At 52.0% G+C, this 22,642-nt stretch overlaps 1 protein-coding gene across 5 annotated transcripts in view; it reads right to left on the bottom strand.

Moving 5' to 3' along the window:
* Positions 1-22,642, bottom strand: part of SCML4 (Scm polycomb group protein like 4) — a 78,921-nt gene that overhangs the window by 18,929 nt on the left and 37,350 nt on the right. For 4 of the 5 annotated variants that reach the window (XM_037012227.2, XM_037012228.2, XM_037012225.2 and 1 more), the window contains 4 exons: positions 20,883-21,096; positions 15,809-15,938; positions 13,468-13,668; positions 10,592-10,783 (listed from right to left, as the gene is read on the bottom strand). In XM_037012227.2, coding sequence (XP_036868122.1) covers positions 10,592-10,783; positions 13,468-13,668; positions 15,809-15,938; positions 20,883-21,038 — 679 coding nt within the window. In that variant the 5' untranslated portion in view covers positions 21,039-21,096. The other variant, XM_037012230.2, reaches the window with a different exon arrangement.

Here is a 22,642-nt window from a genome sequence, read left to right as displayed (position 1 = left end):
CTCAGAGCTTCTGGCAGCTTAAGAATTTGGTGAAGTGTGACGCACGGACTCTTCGTTACTTCAAACCTCTAGTGTTAAGTGCGTAAAAAGGACCGAGTATGTACTTGGAGAGAGAACCACTCTTTGCATGCGTTCTTGGGGCTGACTGGTGAGTGAACACCAGATGGGGCCAGCAGACCTGGGAACGTCCGGCTCGAGGGCTCTGCGCGGATCCCGCTCCTGCACCGGCTTGTGGCCGACCGCAGGGCTGGGCGTTCCTGGTCCTCTGCTCCTGCGTGCCCAGCAGCCCCTTCTCAGCTGGAAGGCGCCGCCTTATCACCCTGGCTCTCTCTCTGAGCTACAGGGTCCGACCCAGCCTCTATTTAAAGCCACTGCATGGCCGTGGGACCACGGCTCAGCAGCGCAGGGTGCACCAGAGGCGTCTTATGCCCTTCTCTTCTGCAGCCACCTGCTGCCATCTATGAGACAAAGGACGCCACTTGTCAATCACTAAATTCCCCCCCTTACCCCCCGCCTCCGTAAAAAAAAAAAAACAAATCTGCTTTTGTGCCATCACACAAGCCTGCTTAAAGGCAGGCAACCCCACGAACGTGCATGCAAAGAAGCCAGCCACATGTTCAGGGCCCAGTGGCCTGGGATTCAGGGCAGCCTGGCAGTCCTTGCCCACCGTTGCTAGTAAGTTTGTGGATGACGGTGTCCCCCAGCCACTTGTGAGGCCAAAGAATGCGCTAGAAGAGCTCAAACCCACCCAAGCTCAGTGGACACCATTTACTTCTGCATCTGAACTGTCAGCCTCCCTGCTTGGGGAGCAAACTCCAGGGTCAGGAGTGCGTGGACGCCCCCTCTTCCCTCAGCCTGCAGAGGCCCCTCGGGCGCTGGAGGCAGCCATTCCTGCTGTGTTTCTGGAGGGTCAGGTGTGAGTGCCTAGAATGCGGAGACGCTCCAAGGAGAAGCAGGAAGAGGCAGAGGGACAGGAAGGAGGAAGCCAGGAGCCGGAGGGAAGGAGAAAGTCCCAAAGAGGCGAAGGAGCCGAGGGGGACGGGGCCGTGCGTGCGACCCTCCAGACCCAGCTGAGTTCGGGCCGGCGCTGAGCCCCTGTCGGTTAGGACACAGACCTAACTGCTCGCAGCTAAGGGGACCCGGACTGTTCGTCTTATTTAGAAATTAAACAGGCTCTCTACCTGGGCTTAGACTGTCACTCCCACGACTTAGGCACTACCCCTTCTCAGTGCCCAACAGTTCTTCCTCTCGCATGCACACACACAGGCACACACACTCACACTCACCCTCCTCTTCCCACCGCACGTCCCCACATCAGTCAGGACTCCCCACGGCTCCCACACTGGGCTCTGCTGCACCTCAGGCTGTGTCCCCTAGGCTGGGGGCCGTGGCCCTTCTCGGGGTTGGTGGCCAGTCGGCCGGCCCAGCCCTGCAGGCCACACAACCCTGCCCAGGCTGGCCAGGTCAGACCACCGGGTCCAGGTCCAGAGGGTTCTGTGTGTGAACGACTTGGCCCGGCTGCTTAAAGAGACACAGTGCCGCAGAGACCGGCCCTGAGACCCAGGGGGGACAGGATGCAGCCGGGGGCCCCACGCCACCGCCCCGAGTAGCTGGGGCATGGCTGTACCCCCTGCAGAAGCAGGTGCCCTGCCTAGAGCACAGCCAGCACGCTCTGGGAGGCAGAGAAAGGGCCCCGTGAGGAGGGACGCTGCAAGAAGGGGGGCCAGAGGGAGCGGTTCCCAGAAACCAGAGTGGGTGCCCAGGAGGGTGCCCCTCCCGGTGCTGAGCCAGGGCCCCGGGGCAGCACTCACCTGGGGGGCTGCGGCCAGCAGCCTCACGCACACTCCTTCCCGGCTACGCTGTACCCGGCAGGTGCCCCAAGCGGGCAGAGGAGGCAGAGGGGCCCCCAGGGGGCTTCCGCGGCAGGACCAGCTCTTGCCCCGGCCGCCCTCTCACCGAGGCGCCGGCACAGGTCCGGGGTTCCTTTCTCAGGCTCAGTCCCGCCCTTGTTCTTTGCTCACGTAAGCTGTCCCACTGTCCCTGGGGCCTCTGGGGCCTCCAGTCCCAGCCTGCCGGGTTCAAAGGGCACCAGGCCACACCACCTATAAGGGTTTGTCTTTCATTCGCTTCAATTAAATTTTCCATTAACTTGGTCTCTGGCCAGTATAGATTTTCTGTTCGAGCCTGTCTCGAAGTTCAGATCACTCTGCCCTCAGAAGCAACCTTATGACTCCCCTCTGGCCCACTTAAGTACATTTATGTATTTCTCTTCCCTAATGAAATGTGCAGAAACCAACCATAATTTAATGCCTGACACCTGAAATTCTTTACCCCTCTCTCCCCGACGTTTCTGGTTTGCCGAAGACGGTTCTAAGCCTGCGGGCTGACTTCCTCCCCTGGAGATTCTGCCAAAAGACAGCTGTTTGGAATAACGAGCTTGTTCTTTCAGTCTTGAAAGGAAGGCCAGTTCCATAGTCGCCCTCTGCAGGGGCTTGGAGCTCTGCCAGGCCCCCACCCCAGACTTATAGGGACCCCCTGGGGTGGGGGAGGGCAACGGTGGGGACCTTTCAAGGGGAAGCTGTTTCCTCAACAGCCCTTTTTGGTCTTTCATAGAATTTGGGGGAAATTAAAAGTGGTCCTTAATCTGGAAGATGTTGGAGAGCCTGCAATAGAGGATACCTTGTACGTTTTGGTTCTAAATGGACATCCTGGCTTTGAGGAAGGCCCCCAGTCCCTTGCAGTATTCCTCACGCTAGTCGAGAAAGCTGCCAGGTAATGAGATGCTCCGCGGAGAGGCCTGTATGGCGAGGAACTGACAGCTCCTGGGGAACCGAATCCTGCCAACAGCCCCGTGAATGAGCCAAGGAGGGGGTCCTCCCCTGGGCAAGCCTTGGGATGCGTACCACCTCGTGAGAGGCCCGGAGACAGAGGACTCAGTTACGCTACAGCCCAACCCCTAACTCGCAGGAACTCTGAGATAATATATGTGAAGTCTCTAAATTTTGGGCCAATTTGTCACACAGCAATAGGCAGCTAATACAGATGGAAAAGGGGAATTTATTTCATTCCTCTGTACTCCACATATCCAGATTGGAAGCTGTACTTATTAATTCAGTAGCAGCTAGGATACACCTGCTGTAGAATACCTGTTCAGTTCTCTGCCGGGAAGATTATGGGTTCATTCTTCAGCTGCTTATGTATGAGACCCGGACACTCCCACTAACAGGACAGAGTCCATCTTGGTGTCTACCGGTTTCCTAGGTAGTCTCGATCCTCTCGGCATTGCTCGCCATTTTAACGTTAGTGCTGAGGCACGGTCAGCACGTACTGTGTGGGTGACCTGCAGACATTAACTGGAGCCAAGCCCAGGGGCTCAGGGTATCGGTCCAGGGAAAGAGCCCAAAGCGGGGACAGAGTGTCCAGCCGCAGCTCATGGAGGTTCTGGAATGGCTGCCTCTCATACACTCAGCCCTTGGTCTCCATCAGTCCTTGCACCTTCTGCGTTCTGATGTGCAAATCAGAGAACGTGGTCTCCATCTCCTTGGATGTCTGGGGGGGCCTGGCCCATCCCCTACATCCCCTGTTCCCAAAGGCAGGAGCCCCTGGGACAGGCTGCTGGCGACGCACGGGAAGGCCTTCTGCAGCCATCGCAGGATCCCCGGCATCGTGGGGCCAGCTGGGGAGGGGCTTACTTTCTTTCCGTTTCACTTTAATATAGACACTTTGTATTTAAATATCTCAAGTTGATCAACATGATTCAATATTATGCATATCTATCCCATATTTAAAGTACCTTGGGGACCACAACAATTTAATTGGAACATTCATTCATTCATTTAGCCAGTGACTATTGAGTATGTATCTTGTGCTTCCTCAATATCTGCAGAACAAGAAAAAGAACATTATCCTTACAATGCAAAGGGACCCAATAAATAACTGAATGCTGTAAAAATCTATTTTAAATTCTACAAAACCCAGGCTTTTCTCTAGAGGTTATATTTTTCGCTTTTAGCTCAATGTTTTAAAATATGCATAAATATTATAATTTAATGAATGCTATAATTGAAAATGCATTAAAGAGCTGTTCCTAAATGAACTCATATTGGCACACAGGCTAAAATTAGGAATCGTACCCTGGATTCCTTCTACGTGGTACGAGCTCTGGTGGGGCTTCTCCTGGCCTCTCTGTCTGAAAATATCTGGCCACTGATTTACTTTAGAACTTGTGGACACTCTTCTTTTAACCTTTCCATCAAAACTTTGTGCAAGATCCTTAGGACCCGAGCTTAACACAGATGCTTCATTCCCTTCCAGACGCCCCCTTTCCACCAACCTGGACTGAGAGCCCCAAAGCTCATGATGTTCATGTGACCCGTGGCTGTGAGAAGACAGCTCTGTGATATCCCAGCCACTGGCCTGCCCTGGGAGACCAGCAGCCACAGGGAGTCAGGAGTAACACACCTTCATTCATTCCTTTGCTCTCCACTATTGTCTAAACCACCAGGTCAAACATCTGCCCGGCCACTTCGTGTGGGCTTCGAAGAGATGAAAAAGCTCCGCCAGGGGCTGTGCCTGGCCTCTGGAGATCGTCCTGCAATGATGTGGCTGGGCCACAGGACAAGGACGAAACAGTCCTCGGGGCCGAGAGGACAAATGGAGTCAGTCTGCTTGACATGCGGTTGCCACCTCGAGTTTGCTGAGTGGGGTGGGGCTTTGTGTGGTTCTACATCTTTGCTAGAAGTGCCACTCGTGAACGTGGAGTCTGTGTGGTCAGCCTCCTGGGCTGGGAGACAGGAGGCACGGCCTACCCCCACGTGCTGGGTGACGGGGCCCCTCCAACGTGCCGGCTGGGAAGAATAGCAGAGGTCAGGACGGGGAAGGCCTGGGCTCCCCACCGCTGCTGCCTTTCTGGGTGGCTCTGGGCATAACCAGGCCCTGTGCACCTCGGGGCATCAAAAAGGGCAGCTCAGTAAATGTTTAGCTGATGGACTAAAAGGGTGCTTCTGTGTAATGGAACTCCTGACACTTCAGAAATTCTATTTCTTTTCAGAAATAAACAACCTTTTGGGAAGAGATAGTCTCTGTACAGTCATTCTCTGTAGAGCTATCATATTAGACAAATCTGCAGTTCAACGAGGAAGCAGATTTGATCTCAAAGTGCTGGGTGGATAGGCTCGACCACCCCGCGACCCCTGTGTGTGTGGCTCCAACAGCCTTTTGGAGCCCGGCTCAAAGGCCACACGCCGAGGAGGAAAACATCAAGCCTCGAGAATCATGTCCTCCCTCCCGTCACTCCCTCCACCCACCGCGAATCAAAGAAGCCGCTCCACAAAAAGTAAACAATTTGTTCTCGTGATGTTAAACCTTCAAAAGGCAGGAAACCGATCCCTCAATCAGATCTTGCTACAGCGTTCAGCTATCACATCTGCGGTTTCCAAAGGCCTCCCCTCGTCTTCGTGAGGAGACAGTTTGTTCTGCTGTGTTGCATTCAATTCGAATCAGTAAATATTTACTGCGGCCTCGTTGCGTCTCCGACTCTGCTGGGACTGCACGGCCTGCCTCCGAGTCCATCTAGCAAGGAGATGAGAGCTAGACCCAGATCCTCGCAATGCACGGCAGAGTGAAGAGCCAGTAAGAGCCTCTTAATTAAGAGGATGCGTAAGCAAGGTCTGGGAGAGCAGATGGACACCTAGGGACTCAGAGATGCTTAAAAGGCCCCAGTGACCCTGCCGTGGGGGTGGCCAGCCCCCCAGAGAAGTCTGCCTATTGTCACTCTTTCCTTTCTTGCGCCCTCCCCCCCCCCCCGTGCTGCGGACCTCCTCTTTCTCACCGGGTTTGCACATGCTCCTCTGCGCCTGGCCCCTCCACCCCCTCGCGCTGCTGTCCTCCCTTCCAGCCCACAGACACCATCTCAGGTCCTGGACCATCTCAGGGCAACCCTTGTTCAGAGGAGGCATCATCCTAGCACAGACAGACTTATTTCACTGCAAGTCTGAAGCACATCTCCTCTCTGAGCAGGACTCTGCCAGCACCCACTCCATCACTCTGGGCGCGCTCCCCAGCCAGCGGTGGTGCCAGCATCACCCGGGCGCCCGTTAGAGACGCAGGCTCCCAGCCCCACCGAGCTTTTTTAACAAGATGCCCGGGTGGTTCCTAACCAAACTGAAGTCGGAGAAGCACAGGCCAAAGTTTATTTACAATTGAGACCTTTCTTTCCAACATTCAAAGGTGAGGTAAGATCTCCCCTACAATCCTCTCGTGACTTCTGGCAGAACCACAAGTGATACCAAATCCACATTTCTGCTCCGTTCTCCTAAAGCACCCAGAAAGTGGCTCTACTTCTAACACACAGACCGCGCTCGGCCATCCAATGACAGAAGGGGAGGAAAATGGCCGAGGGTCCCCATCTCAAGCCAAGCTCTCTACCTTCCTCACTGAATGCAGGCAGCTGATTAGGTCCAAAGCCCAGTGTTTCCGGGGACACAGGGCAAAGGTCATTTGGCAAGAGTCTCTGTTTCAAAGGCCTGAGGAACCCGTTTGCAAGAGGCCGGCTCTACTGTGCTGCCGGCCCCTCTGCTTGTCTCCTCACTGTGGCCTCAGGGGCGGGGGCCGCAGGCTGGCTTCCCGGGGCTCCCTGACCTCCTGCTGTCCCCAGCCATCCTCTGCCACCTTCGTCTGTGACTCTCAGCCTGGAAGGGACCAGGGAGGACATCTTGCTGGCGTCACAGAGTTTCTGCCATGACCCTAATAAACAGACGTCCACATTTGTCACTGAGAACGGGACGCTCGCTGCCACCCACACAGGTTGTCAACTCTGAGCAGCTGACTTCTCACAGGTCTTTACAGACGTCAGCTCGGCCCGACTCCTGAGGGAGCTTCCTTCTGAGGGTCCCCTTGGTTATTCAGCAGCCAAGTTCTCCACCTGGGGAAGTATTTCTTAAATCCTCGCTTCTCGAACTTTATCGTGACCTCAAAACACCTGGCTCTGCTGTCGCAGGATGCAGGCCGCTCAGTGCCTGCCTTCTTACTCAGGCGACGGCGATGCACGCAGCCAGATTTTGAGCGCCAAGACTCCACCTTTGGGTCCACAGAGACCAGATCCATGCGACCTGCTCTCGTGGACTGGACCTGCATCATCCATTGTCAACGCATTGCGGTTTCTTTGATAATCCTTACAGGCCATGGCTTTGCATTTTCTTAACATCTGATTAACTGTCTTCTGAAAATGCTCCAGTGGGCACCAAGCAGCCCTCTGACTGTGCGGCTCTCAGCCTGGCACACTCCAGCTTCACCTGAGCAAGCTCAGGGCACAGCAGGACCTGGTTCCAATGAGCTCAAGTCTGTAAGATCTAGTTTAGGAACAATGCGGTCCTGTGGGCGGATACGGAGCCTACAATCAACAAAGACGTCCAGCCCCTCCCTCTTATAAATACACACGACTTTCTTGCCACAACAGTGGGAAAGCGGGTGATAAACGAATTCCTCATCTAAAGTAACGCTAATAATCTGATGTGTCACCCTGTAAGGGAATGTTGCCAAGGCAATCCTAAAAACATGTCAGCCTCAAGGCCAACCCCCTGGTGCTCTCCCCGGGGGCTCCCCGGCAGGCTGGCGGGAAGCCACGCAGCGGCTCAGGGCACACGGTGCGGAGCTGCTTCCTCCTCCCCCCTGGGGGCTCCCGGACTCAGGAACCACAGCCCTCGGCTCTGCCTGAGAAACGTTCACCACGAGGTCGGGTGGTTTGGAGCAGTTCATTTTTTCGAAGCAACCATGATTTAGACAAGGGATCATGGAGACAGCTGGAGTCATTATTTCCAAAGCCAGGCCACCAGGAGGAAAACCAGCTTCCAGGTAGAAACACCTGCCTCAATCTAGGGACAAGGTGAGGCGGCCCAGGACCCCCGGGCAAAGCTGGACCTCCCCACCGCACGGCGAGCCGGGAGGGGGCGAGGAGAAGTGGGGAGCCGAGGCGGGCGCTGCCTCGGTGTTCACTGAAGGGAAGCAGGGGGGCTCCAGGCACAGACTGTTAAAATGAAGCTGTTTTAGTCTTAGTTTTGGCTAAGGCCACAAACAATACACACCCTCACACCGGAGTCCAGTGTGCAGATCTAGCAAAAAGAAATCTTGTAAAAAGTCACTTTTATACCTACAGAAGACCACCCACCTCCAGGCTGCAGAAGAAATTGTAGAGGTTGAGACACAGGTTGGCTAGAAGATGATTTATGGAGAAACTGTCCACTATGTCCCCAAGGGCTTCAGGGTGGCCGTGTGCATAGCTTGATGTCTGTTCCTGGAACTTGAGAGCCACAGTGGGTTATCATTTGAGTCCCACAAGAAATCTCCAGGTCTGGCGGCAGAACAAAGGAGAGGTGCCTACAGGGACCAGCCCACATGCCCTGTTTGGGCAAAGGATGTGTGATGCGTCTCAGGGACCAGACGCAGGCCGGCAGGAGAGAGACTGAAGTCAGATCATTAGATCCTTTCCAGAGAACTGTCTGGAGGCACAAGGGGGCCTCAGCTAAAGAAGCTACAGACTCACCCTGGATACCTTGAGGCTAAGGAGAGAGTTGTCAGTGACCGGCCAGAGACAAGTTACACTCATCTGTGCTAAGAAAGTGCAGGTGAGAGAAGGTAAGATCACCAAAGAACCCCGCTGGACAAAGAGCAACGTGGACATTGGCTGGAGGCAGGGTCCCGGGGGGCTGGTCAGGTGAAAACTCGCCTGCCCCTCGCCTCCCTTCCTTCCCCACTCTGATCGGATTCGAAACCATTATCAGCTAGACAGGGAGCAGCCAAAACATGAGGTTGGGCAGTGGTGGGGGAGAGAAGCCGGCCACCCCTTCCTCCCCTACCTGAGGAGTTAACTCTCTGTATGAAACTTGAAGTTTGATTATCACACGGACCAGGACATACTGACTAGAAAATGTTTTGTTACCTGAAAGGAGCCACAAAAGTCACAAGATGTGTCCTAAAGTCCATCATGGCTGGGGAAGTGTCCCACAGGACACATGTAAGGGAGAATGGGAGACATTAGTTACGTGGCTTTATGAATATGTCCCAGGGGTCATTGCTGTCCAGAGTAACAAGGATTCAAGGGTTTGCAAAGTAAAATCAGACCACTCTGCTATTCTCACTGCAAGATTCACTAGAGGATCCATCGGCTTAGGGTATGTTTCTGAGCAGTTAAGGCTTACAGGAGAGGCCAGGTTCACAGACTGTCAGAATCACAACATGCGTTGAGCATGAGCAACTCCAAGCCCTCATTTAGGAAACCAGAACCCAGAGAGATAAGAAGGCCTTCCCAGGGTCACCCCTACAGTGGTATCAAGACAATCACAGCTGTATTCAGCCTCTGCTCGCACAGACCGCGTTTAATCAGGTCTCTTTCCTGTAAAGGCCAAATTTCTTCCTGTTTACCCAGGTTTTAGACAGATTCAAGTAAAATCGTAGACAAGGTTCTTGACAGTGTCTAAGCAAATCTAAGAATTTAAGTTTATTCTCCCCTGGGGTCCTCCTAGATTTAAGGTATAGCTACTCTGATTACAAGTTTCCTTTTGTTGAAGACCCGAACCCTGTCCACGAGAACATACCAGCAAATGTATCTATTTTCTGTTATTTCATAACAGCCACTCAAAACCTCAAAAACTTCCCAAGCTCATGCATTTGTCTTATCCCAAGACAGGCTCTCACATGGTACTTGGAGCAGAAGAGGGTTCAGCCAATGTTTGCATAATTATATAATGACTAGATTCCAGTTTCACTGTCTATGTGTTCTTTATAAATCAACAACACTGCTTCCAGAGAAAGAAAAAGGCAATTATCTCTGCTTGTCTTTGGGAACCCAGAATCCAGGACCTGAAGTCACGTTCAACTCTGCAAATCTGTAACTCTAAGTGGGGGAGGGGCATGTCCCATTGGCATCTGGCCCCTCGGGCAGATAGAACAGTGGCAACTTTGCCCCTGTGGCTTTCCCACTGGCCACTCTCCTCTGCTGGGCAGCTCTGGGACTGGTGGCACAAAAGCAGCTCAGCCCAGGGGTCACTTTCCATCCTGAGATGGGAAACTGACTCCTCCTGGGGAGCATGCCTGACTCATGGCCATCAAAGTCCTGCAGTGATAGGCCATGCTACACCCTTATTGATATGGGCAGGCATCTGAGGGCCCCAGGCAGGGCACGTGTAATGGATTCTTTAGCCCCTGTTCCCTTGGTATTCCTCAGTCCCCTAGTTTCCTAGTGTTTCGACTACTCCACAGTGATAAAAGCACCCGTGAGTCTTAATTAGTCAAAGGTGAGTGTCTGAATCACTCCATGTCTGCCATATGATCTCACTGTCTAAATTATAATGACAGGCTTGAAAGCTGTGATGTCAGCTCTCAGGAGCTAGAGCAATCTGTCCCCACGGCAGCCTGGCTGGGGACCGTCTAGGGGGCTTGGTCCCAGCCAGCCCTGACTGCCCCCCCTGGGGGCCCAGGGAGGCCACCCATGGGCCTCCAGCAGGGGAACTCCCGTCAGAGCAGCCTCACCTGTGCCAGGTGGGCAGTGACCGCGGCGACCACCTGCAGCCCCCAAAGGCAGGCGGGCAAAGCCTACCTGCCTCTGTGCCCTCCTGCTTCCCCCGGGCTTCCTCGGAGGCCCTGGAGCCTCTGGCAAAGGGCTGGTGGCTGAAGAGGCCATCACACAGGAGGCTTCGGCACAGCTTGGCAAGGAAGCGGAGGACGTACCCGATGCTGTTCACCACGGGCAGACTCCGCAGGTGCTGCTTCCCGTCGAAGGAGGCCGAAACTGGAGGGGCAGAGAGGCAGCCAGTCAGAGCGGGGTGCCTGGGAAGACCGCGGCCCTTCAGCCCCATGGAGGAGGCTCCTGTCGGGGCTTTGCTTTATGCCAGCCCTGCACCCTTTGGGTTCTGCTGTCGTCTCCCTGAGGTCCTGTGTCTGTCACCCTGTGTTTACCAGCTACATCCCTGTAGCCTCCTCTGGCATGGGGCTGTCTCTCTTTCCTTGTGTCCATGACTTGACGGTTTTGGAGAGCACCGGGCAGGTATTTTATAAAATAGCCCTCTATTTTGGTTTGCCAATGTTTTTCTCTTGATTTAACTGGGGTGTGGGCTTTTTGGGAGGAAGACCACAGAGGTGAGGCGCCCGTCCTACTGCAACAGCTCAGGGTGCAGGATCTCAGAGAGCAGCCCCGGATGGAGGCCCTGGCTCTCCAACAGCAGCCAGGAGAGGGATGGCCAAGGGGCTCCTGGGGGTCCCGACAACAGGACCCCCTCCTGGCCTCTTGGCACAGTACTGCCTCCTTCCGTCTCTGCTCACACCTGCTGAAATCTCTCAGAAGTCACTGTGGCTCAGACACATGCTTCCGGGCCTTGCCAAGGTCTGTTTTAATCAGTTACCATCAAGTCAGACCCAATTTCCTCCCCGCCCCAGCTCTGGATCTGGAGCTAAAATGCCCTGCGGAGTCGGGGTGTGCGACATCAGCGGCTCCCCTGCCCTGGCCCTCTCCTAGCCACCAGCAGGGCCATCTCCACCACCACTGCTGAGGAATCTTCTCCCCTTTCCCTGGAGGCATGGAGGCCATGTCCATGCTGCTGGGCCACCAAAGGCACCAGGTATCTCCTTGGAGACCAAACCCCTTGCAGGGGCCTGGTGCTCCAGGACCTGAGGCAGGTGGCAGCCTTTGTGTAAGAGGCTCAGCTAAGATGGAAAGAGCCCATGCAGGCGGACGTCTGGAGGGAGCATGGCTCCTGATTCTGCCTCTCGCCTGTGGTGACGATTTCTGCTCCTTCTGGAAGCTGTTAGGTTGGGGCTGAAAACTGGAGGAGCCAGTGATGATGGAGAAGGAATCGACCTTGATGGCTCTTGTTTAAGAAAACACACCCTCACCACACATGTTGGCGAGGATGTGGGGAAAGGGAACCCTCCTACACTGCTGGTGATCAAACATTGTGGAAAGCAGTATGGAGGTTCCTTAAAAAACTAAAAATAGAAATACCATTTGACTGGGAATTTCACTCCTAGAAATTTACCCTAAGAATGCAGGAGCCCAGTTTCAAACAGACATATGCAGCCCTATGTTTATCGCAGCACTATTTACAATAGCCAAGAAATGGAAGCAACCTAAGCGTCCATCAGCAGAGGAATGGATGAAGAAGATGTGGTACATATACACAATGGAATATTATTCAGCCGTAAGAAAAAAACAAATCCTACCATTTGCAACAACATGGATGGAGCTGGAGGGTATTATGCTTAGTGAAATAAGCCAGGCAGAGAAAGACAAGTACCAAATGATTTCACTCATCTGTGGAGTATAAGAACAAAGGAAAACTGAAGGAACAAAACAGCAGCAGATTCACAGAACCCAAGAATGGGCTAACAGTTACCAAAGGGAAGGGGTTGGGGAGGATGGGTGGGTAGGGAGGGAGGGATAAGGGGAAAAGGGGGCATTACAGTTAGCACACATAATGTAGGGGGTGGGGGGCATGGGGAGGGCTGTGCAACACAGAGAAGACAAGTAGTGAGTCTACAGCATCTTACTACGCTGATGGACAGTAACTGTAATGGGGTGTGTGGCGGGGACTTGATAATGGGAGGAGTCTAGTAACCATAATCAAGTAATTATACATTAACGATATCAAAATAAATAAATAAATAAATAAATAAATAAATAAATAAATAAATAAATGGAGAAAAAAGAAAACACACCCTGTGAGACGAGGGTGAGAGCCCAAGTCCCCCACACTGCCCTGGGGAGTAAGAAGTGCTATGGAGCACAGTAGTGCCCAGGGCTGATATTTCAGACCAGGGTGGTCAGGCTCCTCAGTGAGGTGGCATTTGAGTGGCAGACTGCAGGAAGCCCAGGAGAAAGTCGCATGGCCATCTGGGGAAGAGCCTTCCAGAAAGAGAGAACCTCCGGTGCAGAGGCCCTGAGGCAGGAGCGTGCTTGGAGAATATAAGAGGATCAGCAAGGAGCAGAGTGGGACTCAGAAGAGGCCAGGACATCAGAGAAGTAGCCAGGGCAGGTCACCCAGGCAGGCGGGCCCTTGTCAGGATGTGGGCTTCTTCCGAGTGACACGGGAGTCATGGAGGGTCTATGGCGGAGTAGGGGCATCATCTTGGATTTTTAAGGAACCAGAGTAGTTGCTGTGGGTGGTGAAAGGTGGCCGGATGCTGGCTATATCCTGCAGCTGGGCAATGTAAGACTTCCGGATGGATTAGACAAGGGAGGGGGAAGGGAGCACAGAGCCAAGGGTCAGAGTTCAGGCGTCTGTCCTCTTGTCCGAGTCTGGAAGCATCCTCTCCTCAAGCCCTGACAGAGGCCCTGAGCGCACAGGCTCATTTAAGGCCCCTGGAACCCAGCGGATGGAGGACAGAAACTGGCCACCACCCTGCCCCCCAAGCCTGATTTTGGCTGCTTCCGTCTTGGGAGAGACACCCACGGCCCCCGCACACCTCCCAGGGCCTTACCTGACACCATGTCCCCACCGTGGCCCTGCTTGACCAGGGAGAAGACCAGCTTCTGCTGGTGGGCGCAGTCGATGCACGCCTGCACGGCCTGCTGCAGGACGGCTGACGGCCTCTCGGGCCCGAAATGCTCGGGGAGCTGCCGCACCCTCCTCCTCTCCAGGTACGGCCCCGCGTCGGCCTGCTTATTGATGTAGAGGCGGACTGTGGACACAGACCCACGAAACCCTCAGCACAGGATGCTTATCGGGCCTGGCCCGGGCCTGGGGGAGGCCTCAGCCATGCCCGCGTGGCCCTGGCCTTGGGAAACAGAAAAAGCCGGAAGCAGAGCCCCTTCAATTCCAATTTAAGAAGTAAGAGAGGCCAAAGAGTCAATCAGCCCAGCTGCCAGCACCTGCTCTCAAGAGGGCCTCCTGGCCGGGAGCAGACGGGCGCTGCAGCCCCTCCGCTGAGCTCACGCCTGTACTGTAGGCACCTGTTACAGGTGCCCACAGGGGCCACGTGCATAAGAAAATGAGCTTCAATGCTGATCACATGCACGTGCAAAACTGTCCTTCTGTCTCCAAAGGACCTGTTGAGCTCTACGTAATGTTTGCTGGGATTTTTTTGTTACCCTTCATTTAATAAAAAATCGAGATGATGCTGATGACTCCAAAGACCACATATTCAGTGAAGTTCTGAAGAGAATGCTGCTTACATCTCAGAGACAGTGAGCACGCAGCTGCCCACTCAGGGGACCCCACCAATGGTTCCCACGCTTTCAGGTCATTACCCCATTGGTGAGAGATTTTGAGCATGTTCCCCAAAACGTGTTTATTTATTTATAGGTCATATACATTCTTGACTGTATTCATGTATTTTGTATGTTTTAAACATAATAAAAAAGTAGAAATTCTTAAAGGATGAGATACAACAAATATTAATAGTAGGCGTCATATTTTCCTCCACCCATTCATACCTTGTTTTATGTCTCCCCTGCCCCCATCCCAGGGTACCAGCATCTTATTTTGGGGGCCTATAGCGCAAAGGGGTGTTGAAGAGGGACATTAATAGAGGACAGTAGGATTTGGGGAGGATTAAACAGTAACAACAAAGGTGAAGAAAATTAGTTTTTACTGAGCAGTTACTATATTCTAGGCACTTTCTATATTTATCTTGTTTGACTCTCAAGACAAGCCTGGGAATGAGGTGTTAGTATTTCCTTAACTAATGAAGAACCTGAGGCTTAAAGTGGCTAGACAGCCGCTCATAAAGTGTATGATTCATTACACAGCAGGCTGTAGACTCAAGTTGTTGAGAAGTCAAGGCTATGCTCTCTTCACTCCGTCAGACTGCCTGCTTTTGCACCCATCCCAGACGATTTGGGAGCATCTAATTAATAAGGGACCTTCATGCCTGGCACAGTGCTAGGCCCCACAGAAAATGGTGAACCCAATCTGCATGGCCCGGGCTTCCCAGAGCTCAGGGGCTCCCATCAGGGAGGCAGACCTACTCAGGGCATCCCAGGTAGTGGCGTGGGACCGTGTCTGCAAGAGACACTGGGGGGCACCAGGGGAGCCCATCCTGGGGGCCCTGGCAGGAGAGCCTGAGCTGGGGTACAAGGGAGGAACAGGAAGCCAAGTAAAGACCATTCCAGATGGAGGGAAGAGAACATGCTGAGACCCTGTGTTGTCTCGGGTTCTGAGAGGAGGGCGGTGAGCCGCAGGGTCCTGCTGCCCCGCTAACAAGTTTGGTGTTTACCAAAGAGCAGGGAGGGGGTTGGAGGGATTTGAGTGGGATGTGAGCACAGGGTGGTTTGTGATGAGAGAGAACTACGTGTGTGTGTGTGTGTGTGTGAGAGAGAGAGAGAGAGAGAGAGAGAGAGAGATGGTACCTGGTTGCTCTGTCTTACGATGGGGCTGGTGGTCCCTGGACACCCCATGAGGGAGATGGTTGAGCTCTACTTGACCTGGGAGGGGGCCAGGTGGGACTCAGGGAGATCAGGACCCTTGGGGGATCTGGAGGTGTGGACCCAGGGGTGAAACTAGTCAAGGTGAGTAGGCTCCCTACTGGTGCAAAGTAAACCTGGCTCTGAAGAAAAGAACCTGGACCACCAGCCACTCTTTCTAGTCCTGCCCCGGGCAGACAGCGGAACCCGAGATGCAGAATGCCGGGTTTCAAGCAAGCCAAGCTGTGAGACACTTACACTCGGCTGCTCAGAGTCCTTGGTCACCTAGCTGCTGTCCGCCCCGCACATGACACCCTTCCTGTGAACTAACTACCTCCAGACAGCTCGCTCATTCACAAAGACCTGACGGAGGGCGGGCAGGCCATGGCAGCCTCGGGGCACACTTGCCCAACCTACCTGTGAGGGCCTGTGGGGCTGCCAAGCGCGGAATGGTGGCTGCATCCTGAGGGAAGGAGCTCAGGTCGGGCTCCGGGGTGCTCCGCGGAGGTGAGAGGGCTACAGGGGTCATGAGAACCCGGGCCTTGAGCTGCAAGAGAAAGCCCATTGGGTCAGTGAAAACCTAGCAATGCTGTGCCCCCTGCCCGGAATCTCCCCTGATGTCAGGTGACCGTTGCTACACTATCGTGCGGCCACACCTTTCTACTGGGCAGCTCTGGGGGCTGAACTGAGGATGCAAGTTCATGATCGAGTCACGTTTGGGGTCACACTCAGAGGTGCCCCAGACCCGCTGCCGAGCCTCAGCCCTGAGCCCTGCTCCAGCCCGGACAGCCACGGGGGGAGGGGGGGCTAGCACCTCCCTAGGTATTCCGGCTGAAGGAAGGCCGGGGCCTGGTGGCTGGGGGCTATTTTCCCCACAGGGCGCTCCCTACCTACCACCAGCAGGGGGGGACCTTGAAAATAAGCACAGGAAGGGTTACGAGATGCCCCTTCTTCCCTGGCATACTGTTGAGCTATGTTTTGTGTTCACAGATAAAACTCTAGGGCAATACAAGATCCGGACAAAGAAGTACTGAAGCCAATTTAACAGTCCTAACAGGAACACAGCTGAGAAAGAGGTTTTAAATAAATGTTGAAACTAACAAACAAAACCCTTTCTACTCAAGTTTATTCTCTTAATTGAGATTTTTGTGAACTTGACTTCCTTGTTAATGCCAAGAACGATTACTTTTTCGGGGAAAAGGGATGACAATAAGAACAAGGGAACAAAACAAAATGTTGCATTTACCCGTGTTTATTGAAAATTACTTTCTTTTTAAAATGAATTTTCCAGTTAACAGCAGACTGTCCTTTACGTAATTAGCAGAAGCTGCTTGACGATCTCAAATACCCACCCTCCCCTTCTTCTTTTATTAATGGAGTCCCTGAATTTTGGCTGATAACCTGGTCACCTAGCACAATATTTTCCTGCCTCCCCTGGAGCTAAGTGTGGCCAAGTGAGTGTGTTCTGGCCAGTGAGATGCCCAGTGTAAGGGGCGTGGGCAGCTGTGGGGTTGGGTCCCTAAAGGGGAAGATGTCCCTCTACTACGTCCGCCCCCATTGTGCTGGCTGGACAGTGGGACAGTGGGAACTGGAGGAGCCGTTTTAGAGCTTAACGTGGAGACCATGTGTTAAGAAGAGTACAGCCACCACGACATAGAAGGCGTCTGGGTCCCCAAAACCATGGAACCCTCGTATCAGCCCCAGACAGGCTCCCCAGACTTTAACATGAGAGAGAAATAAGCTCTATCTTCCTTAAGCCACTGTCATTTGGCCTTTGTTACAACAGCTGAATTTGTATCCTGACCAATACAATTCCTATCATTTTAGAACATTTTAACTATTTGTCTTCAGTATTGAGGGATGACATTCTTTCTAGAACATGTCTCCCTTTTCTTAGCTCATTAAGCAGAGCAGACAGAATATAATTTACCTTTTTTTGAATCAGGGAGCATAATTAGTATTAGGAATAATAATGCAAAGAGATGGCCGAGGAGTAGAGGTCTGCTGCCCACAGGGGCCTCGGGCTGCGGGGCTGGGTCAGTTCAGGCCTGACTCCTGCAGATTTTCTGACCACCCACCTTACTATCAAACTATCAAGGACCAAATAAGAAGACAGACATAAAGTGTTTGACTCAGAGCTTCAACCACAGAAGGGCGCAGGGAAGGTTCCATCAGACTATCATCGTCAGTGTTCGTTATTATTCTTAGGTGCTGGGGGTAAAAACCCCGCACATCCTTCCTGCTTGTATCATAATCCCAATCACAGAGACACGGAAGCTGGGAGACGTCATAGTCAGCTGCATCTACAGAATGGAAGCGAGGGTCTCTCCTTGGTGCGGACCCTCTCTCTTTATCTAAAAAGACACCAGTGATCTTCTTAGTCATGAAATGTAAGGAAAACCTGCATAACCTTGGGGAAACCTCTGAACTGAGCATCTAAACCAACGGCAGACACTTCAAATGGAGATGTAAATGTTCTACTCGGTAACGCAGAAGGCAGTTATCACGGCAGTTGGCATATGGCTCTTTGGGAGGAGGGGGCAGCAAGGCCATGAAACAATGCCCTCGCGGCAGCGGGTGCGCCCCAGCAAAGCAGCTGCCGGCCGGGGCCCCAGGGGGAGGCGTGACCCACGGATTCTGGCGCACCCACGTGTGACTGCCAGTTGAACTCCTCCTTCCCTGCCTGCGATTCACTCACGTTATTCTTGAGATGTAGTGACGGCATTAAATGTCACAGCCTGTGCTAGCTGTGCGAGTCTTAAAGGGAGAGGATGGTGCCCACTGCTGGACCAGAGAGTGTCCTCCTGCACAGGGCACAGAGGCAGCTGGCAGAGCAGCCTGGGAGAGTGCCCTGCACCATGCGACCAGCGACCCATGCCAGCAGCACAGACCCGCAACACCGTCCCACACCGGGCGCCCTCAGAGTCTCCTGGGGAAGAGCCCACCCAAGACTCAAACACTTGCCATTTATTGTAATATTATTTGTATGCATATATCACCATCATATTATTATTGACATAACAAAATTATATTATTATCATTATATAATATGGATAATATTATTGAATATTTTATTATTTCCATATAATTAATGTATCATTTAGTAATTGCACTTTTCAATGTCCAGCTGGGTGTACAGTCTTTTACCCCAAAACATCTTCCCCTTCAAATCTTAGGCTATTAAACTGTTGTAATTAAGCTGGTAAGAAGTATGTCTACAATTAAGACTCTGAAGAAGGGCTTGGAAGCATTTTCTTAGTAGTGAAATACAAAGTCTTTAAGGGTAGACCAAGTAATATCTTATTCCACTTGCTCACTTTTTTTTAAACAACTTCTGGCCCCCTGACTGTGTCCCAGGTAGTTAAAATTGCCAAAGTAATGGCCATTTGGTAAATGGAATGAAACTGTGCAGTTTCCTTGCTGGCTTCTCCACAATTAAAACCCTTTCATTAGTAGTGAAATGGGGCTTCAGGGTCTAAGAAATTGTCAAAATAAAACTAGAGAGACCTAATACATTGCCAAATTTATTTTGCCACATGAGGACATTTTTTTAAATTACCAAATCCTGATAATATAGGACACTTAATAAAATAAGGTAGATGGTGACACCAGGATAGTAGGAAGCAGGTAGTTCAGAATAAAGGATGCTCCTTTAAGTGGGATCATTTTAGCTTTGTGAAGATTTTCACACGGTTCTCCCCACACGTCCTCATGGGGGTGAGGACTCCCCGCGGACCGGCACCTGCTCTAGGGGTCTTCTTCCCGGACACTGAGCCCGTGGCTGGGGCAGCTGTCTGGGAGTGGCTGGTCCGAAATGATTCCCACCCGTTTCGCCCCAAACACATGGGAGGCAGACACTAGGAAGAGCTGCGGCTTTTATGCCCAGAACAGAAACTCTGTGGAGTGTGGGCTTGAGACCTGCCTGCTCTGGGGAGGGACTGCCCTGCCTGCTGACCATACCTCCTCCTGCCCGGGGGTGTCTCTGAGGGTTCGGAGAACTGAAAACTGATCTTTTTAAGAGACAGGAAAATTGCGAAGTCAGGTGCATTCCCTGGACTGAATTTTCATTTTTCCTGGCCCCAGAAATGCTGTGTCTGTCAGCAATTTTCATTCTTGGGTCACAGCTCCCAGGGGAGTGGGAGAAGCCGGATAGGAGAGTTTAGTTTTCAGTGTGTTTCTTGGGATCCTGATTTGCCCGTGGGCCCCACCCGCAGAAGGGCTTCCCGACGCAGTTCCCAGACCCCAGCGACTGAGCAGGGTGCTGAGCCGGGAGATGCCCCTGGGCCAGCCTCAGAGACCTGGGCCTGAGGCTGCAGAGCCCACTGGGGAAAGGCGGCGGCTCTTTGTTAGAACACAGCCAGCGACCCAAGACTCTGCGTCTCGAGATGGCTGAGCTAAAGCTCCTTTTACTGAGGCCAACGGCCCCGAAATAACTCTGAGCCCCCGTCGCCGCTGCCTACCATTTTTATTCTCCAGTATCTGGAAGAGCTGCGGAGAACCAAACGGATAAAGACTGAATTCATTACCGATTCTTCCGGAAGCTTTGTTTTCCTGCTGACCTGAAATAATTTCCATACATTTTCCTAAATATATGGGAGTTAATTGGCAATTTGCATTTTGGCTGGAGTAGTCAGATCTCAAGATGGAAACAAGCTCTTTATTTCAAGGAAAATAAATGAAGGAAAACTTCTGAAGCTCATTTTCTAACTCCCAAAAGGCTCACAGAGAACAAGCTCAATAACCAGCCCCTCTTCTCTGGTCGCCACTTCAAACCATCGGAGAGGAGAAGCCCCCCCTCCTGGGCTTGGGCTGCTTTATTGCAGCTACATCAGAGAATTTATTCTTTACCCCCCAGCCTTGCCAAATAATGAGTTCTTCAAAGGGTCATGGGATTTTAATTTGGCCTGATATGCCTCCATGTAGTCAAACTTAACGTCAGCACCTTTTATAAGCCGGAAACCATGAATTAACACCCCGAAATTTCATGATGAGTCCCCTTGTTGAGGCCTGTTTGGGAGAAACGCGTCCATGTCCTCTGACACTGGCCTGCTCGCATTGTTGACCTAAATGTCTCAGGGGCTTCATCTGCTTCTGCTAAAATAAATGACGAACGAGTTCTGGGAAGTGGCTTCGAGAGCTGCCCTCCTCGCAGTTCGGGAAAGCAGAGTGTCTGAAACACTAATTTACATGCAACGCTTCATAATGTGTGTTCAGCTATGACCCTAAAATCTGCTCACCTTACAACTTCCCCCATCTGGTGCGACCAGCTTTCTTCACTTGTAAAAACGGATGCGACAATGACAGCAAGTCTCGGGTGCCGTGTTTTAACAATAAGGCCTCGCCCGGCACACGCCTCCCCGGGAGAACCTGACGTCTCATCCCGTCTTTACCCCACTCCCGACCTGTCATCACGCTTTGCTGTGAGCTCTGCCCAAGCCCCCCGTGCCCCAGCCCAAGGCCGCTTTGGAGAAGGGAGGCGATGGAGCCATACCTTGTGCCCAGGTTTCCGCCCCCTTTTCTTTGGGGTCTTCACTGCGGGTAAAGAATCAGCTGAAGCAGAATACAGGTTATGAACTGCCATCCTCACAGGCGTCGAGTGCAGAGGGGGCCGGCCTCGCTTCCTCCCCGGGACCCTCGGAGACTGCATTTCTGCTGGTGCCAGTCTTGCAGGAGGAAGAAACAAATCTCTCACAGCAGGAGAGGTGCTAGGAATCAGTCCAGACACAAAGCAAAACAGAAACAGAAGTGTTTGTTGGGTTTGCAAGACAAACATGGATCCGGTTTGGTGCTCTGGGCCGTCCCTGTCCTTCCTGGAGGGGAAGACACGAGGGAGCCGGGCACCACAAGGAGCCTTTACGGTGCTGTTGGGCTCCTGGGATAATTTCAAGGCGAGTGAATTCCTGTGGGCTGGAGTGGAGTGGGGAACGTCCTGGCTAGGTGGAGAGGACAAGAGATGCTCAGCTCCAAACACAGCCCATCTTGTCACCAGCAACGAGAAAACTGTCCATGTACATCTCAGTTTCCCCAGTCGGTCCTACTTTGAACTGATCTCATAATAGTATCAAATAAACACAGCCATTCTCTCATATTCTCTCCTCTCCTTTTGGGTGGGTTATAAATTGTTAGGACCTTTTTTCCCCGGGAAAGAAGTTTAACAGTACAAATCAATTGCATTAAAGTTGGTAATGCACCTTCATCAAAACGTGGACTGAGATTTACATGCACAGGTGATCATTTTACCATGACTTAGAATTGCAAAAATAAAATGTACACGTAACATATCTACAGGATAAGGTAATCAACGCACTGAAAGCCTTTAACAATACTCTTTTAATGACATAAGTCTGAGTGAATAAACATCACATAAAGTACACAGAAAAATTAGCTATGCAAAAATGTATGGTGAGAAAGTAAAAGCGAACACGCCGCAATGCCTCCGTGGCAGGGGTGGTGGGACTACGAGTGATTGCTAAGTGTGCGTACAGATCCTCTCCCCCAAGCACATACCCATGTCCTCTAATATTCTTAGCATCAAAAATACTGACAGCCTCTCAGGTAGCTTTGCCTAAATCTTGTAGCCAGAGGTAGTTGATCAATTCCAACCCAGAGAACATGGTGGTATCATGAGCTCAGATTTCCTGGAATGTTCAGGAAAGTGACAAGTCAGATAGACCTTTAGACTGTAACACAGGGATGAAGTTAGGTGATGAACTTCATCTCTGAAGGCAAGTGGCACCCAACAGTGTCAGGCTTTTGCTCAAAACGCTGCAGGAAAAGTTGGGCAAGATGATAGAGGTAGCCTCTGAACAATGCTCTGCACAGCCCTGTGGGCACCAGAGTGATTTGCTCATGAAGGAAAATCTCAGATAGTGGAAATTCTTAAATACTCGACATGGGAGATTTTGGACATCCTTTACAAATGTAAGGTCTCTCTGCTAATTCTCTGAATACGAACAGCATTCTATCAGTAATTTTGACTGTTCTTGGAAAGTCATACCTAGTACATAGAACTTTAAAGTACAAATTTATTTATGGAATGTATTGTTAAATATTTCAAAGAAATAGACAAGCTGTTGAGGAAGTCAGTTTTCCCTGTTTTTTTGCCAGTTTAAGAAAAATACCAAATCTCACTGATTCTAAGATGCATGTTTTTTCACACAATAACATCTCTGAGATCACGATGCACCTACAGCAATGTAAGCATGCCAGAATTCCAGACGGCATTTTTCCTTTCTTAGTGGCACATAAACT

This window comes from Manis javanica, chromosome 13, assembly GCF_040802235.1.
Source record: "Manis javanica isolate MJ-LG chromosome 13, MJ_LKY, whole genome shotgun sequence".
NCBI classification, from domain to species: domain Eukaryota; kingdom Metazoa; phylum Chordata; class Mammalia; order Pholidota; family Manidae; genus Manis; species Manis javanica.
Note: the sequence above shows the minus strand (reverse complement) of the source record. Positions and strands in the feature narration are given on the sequence as shown.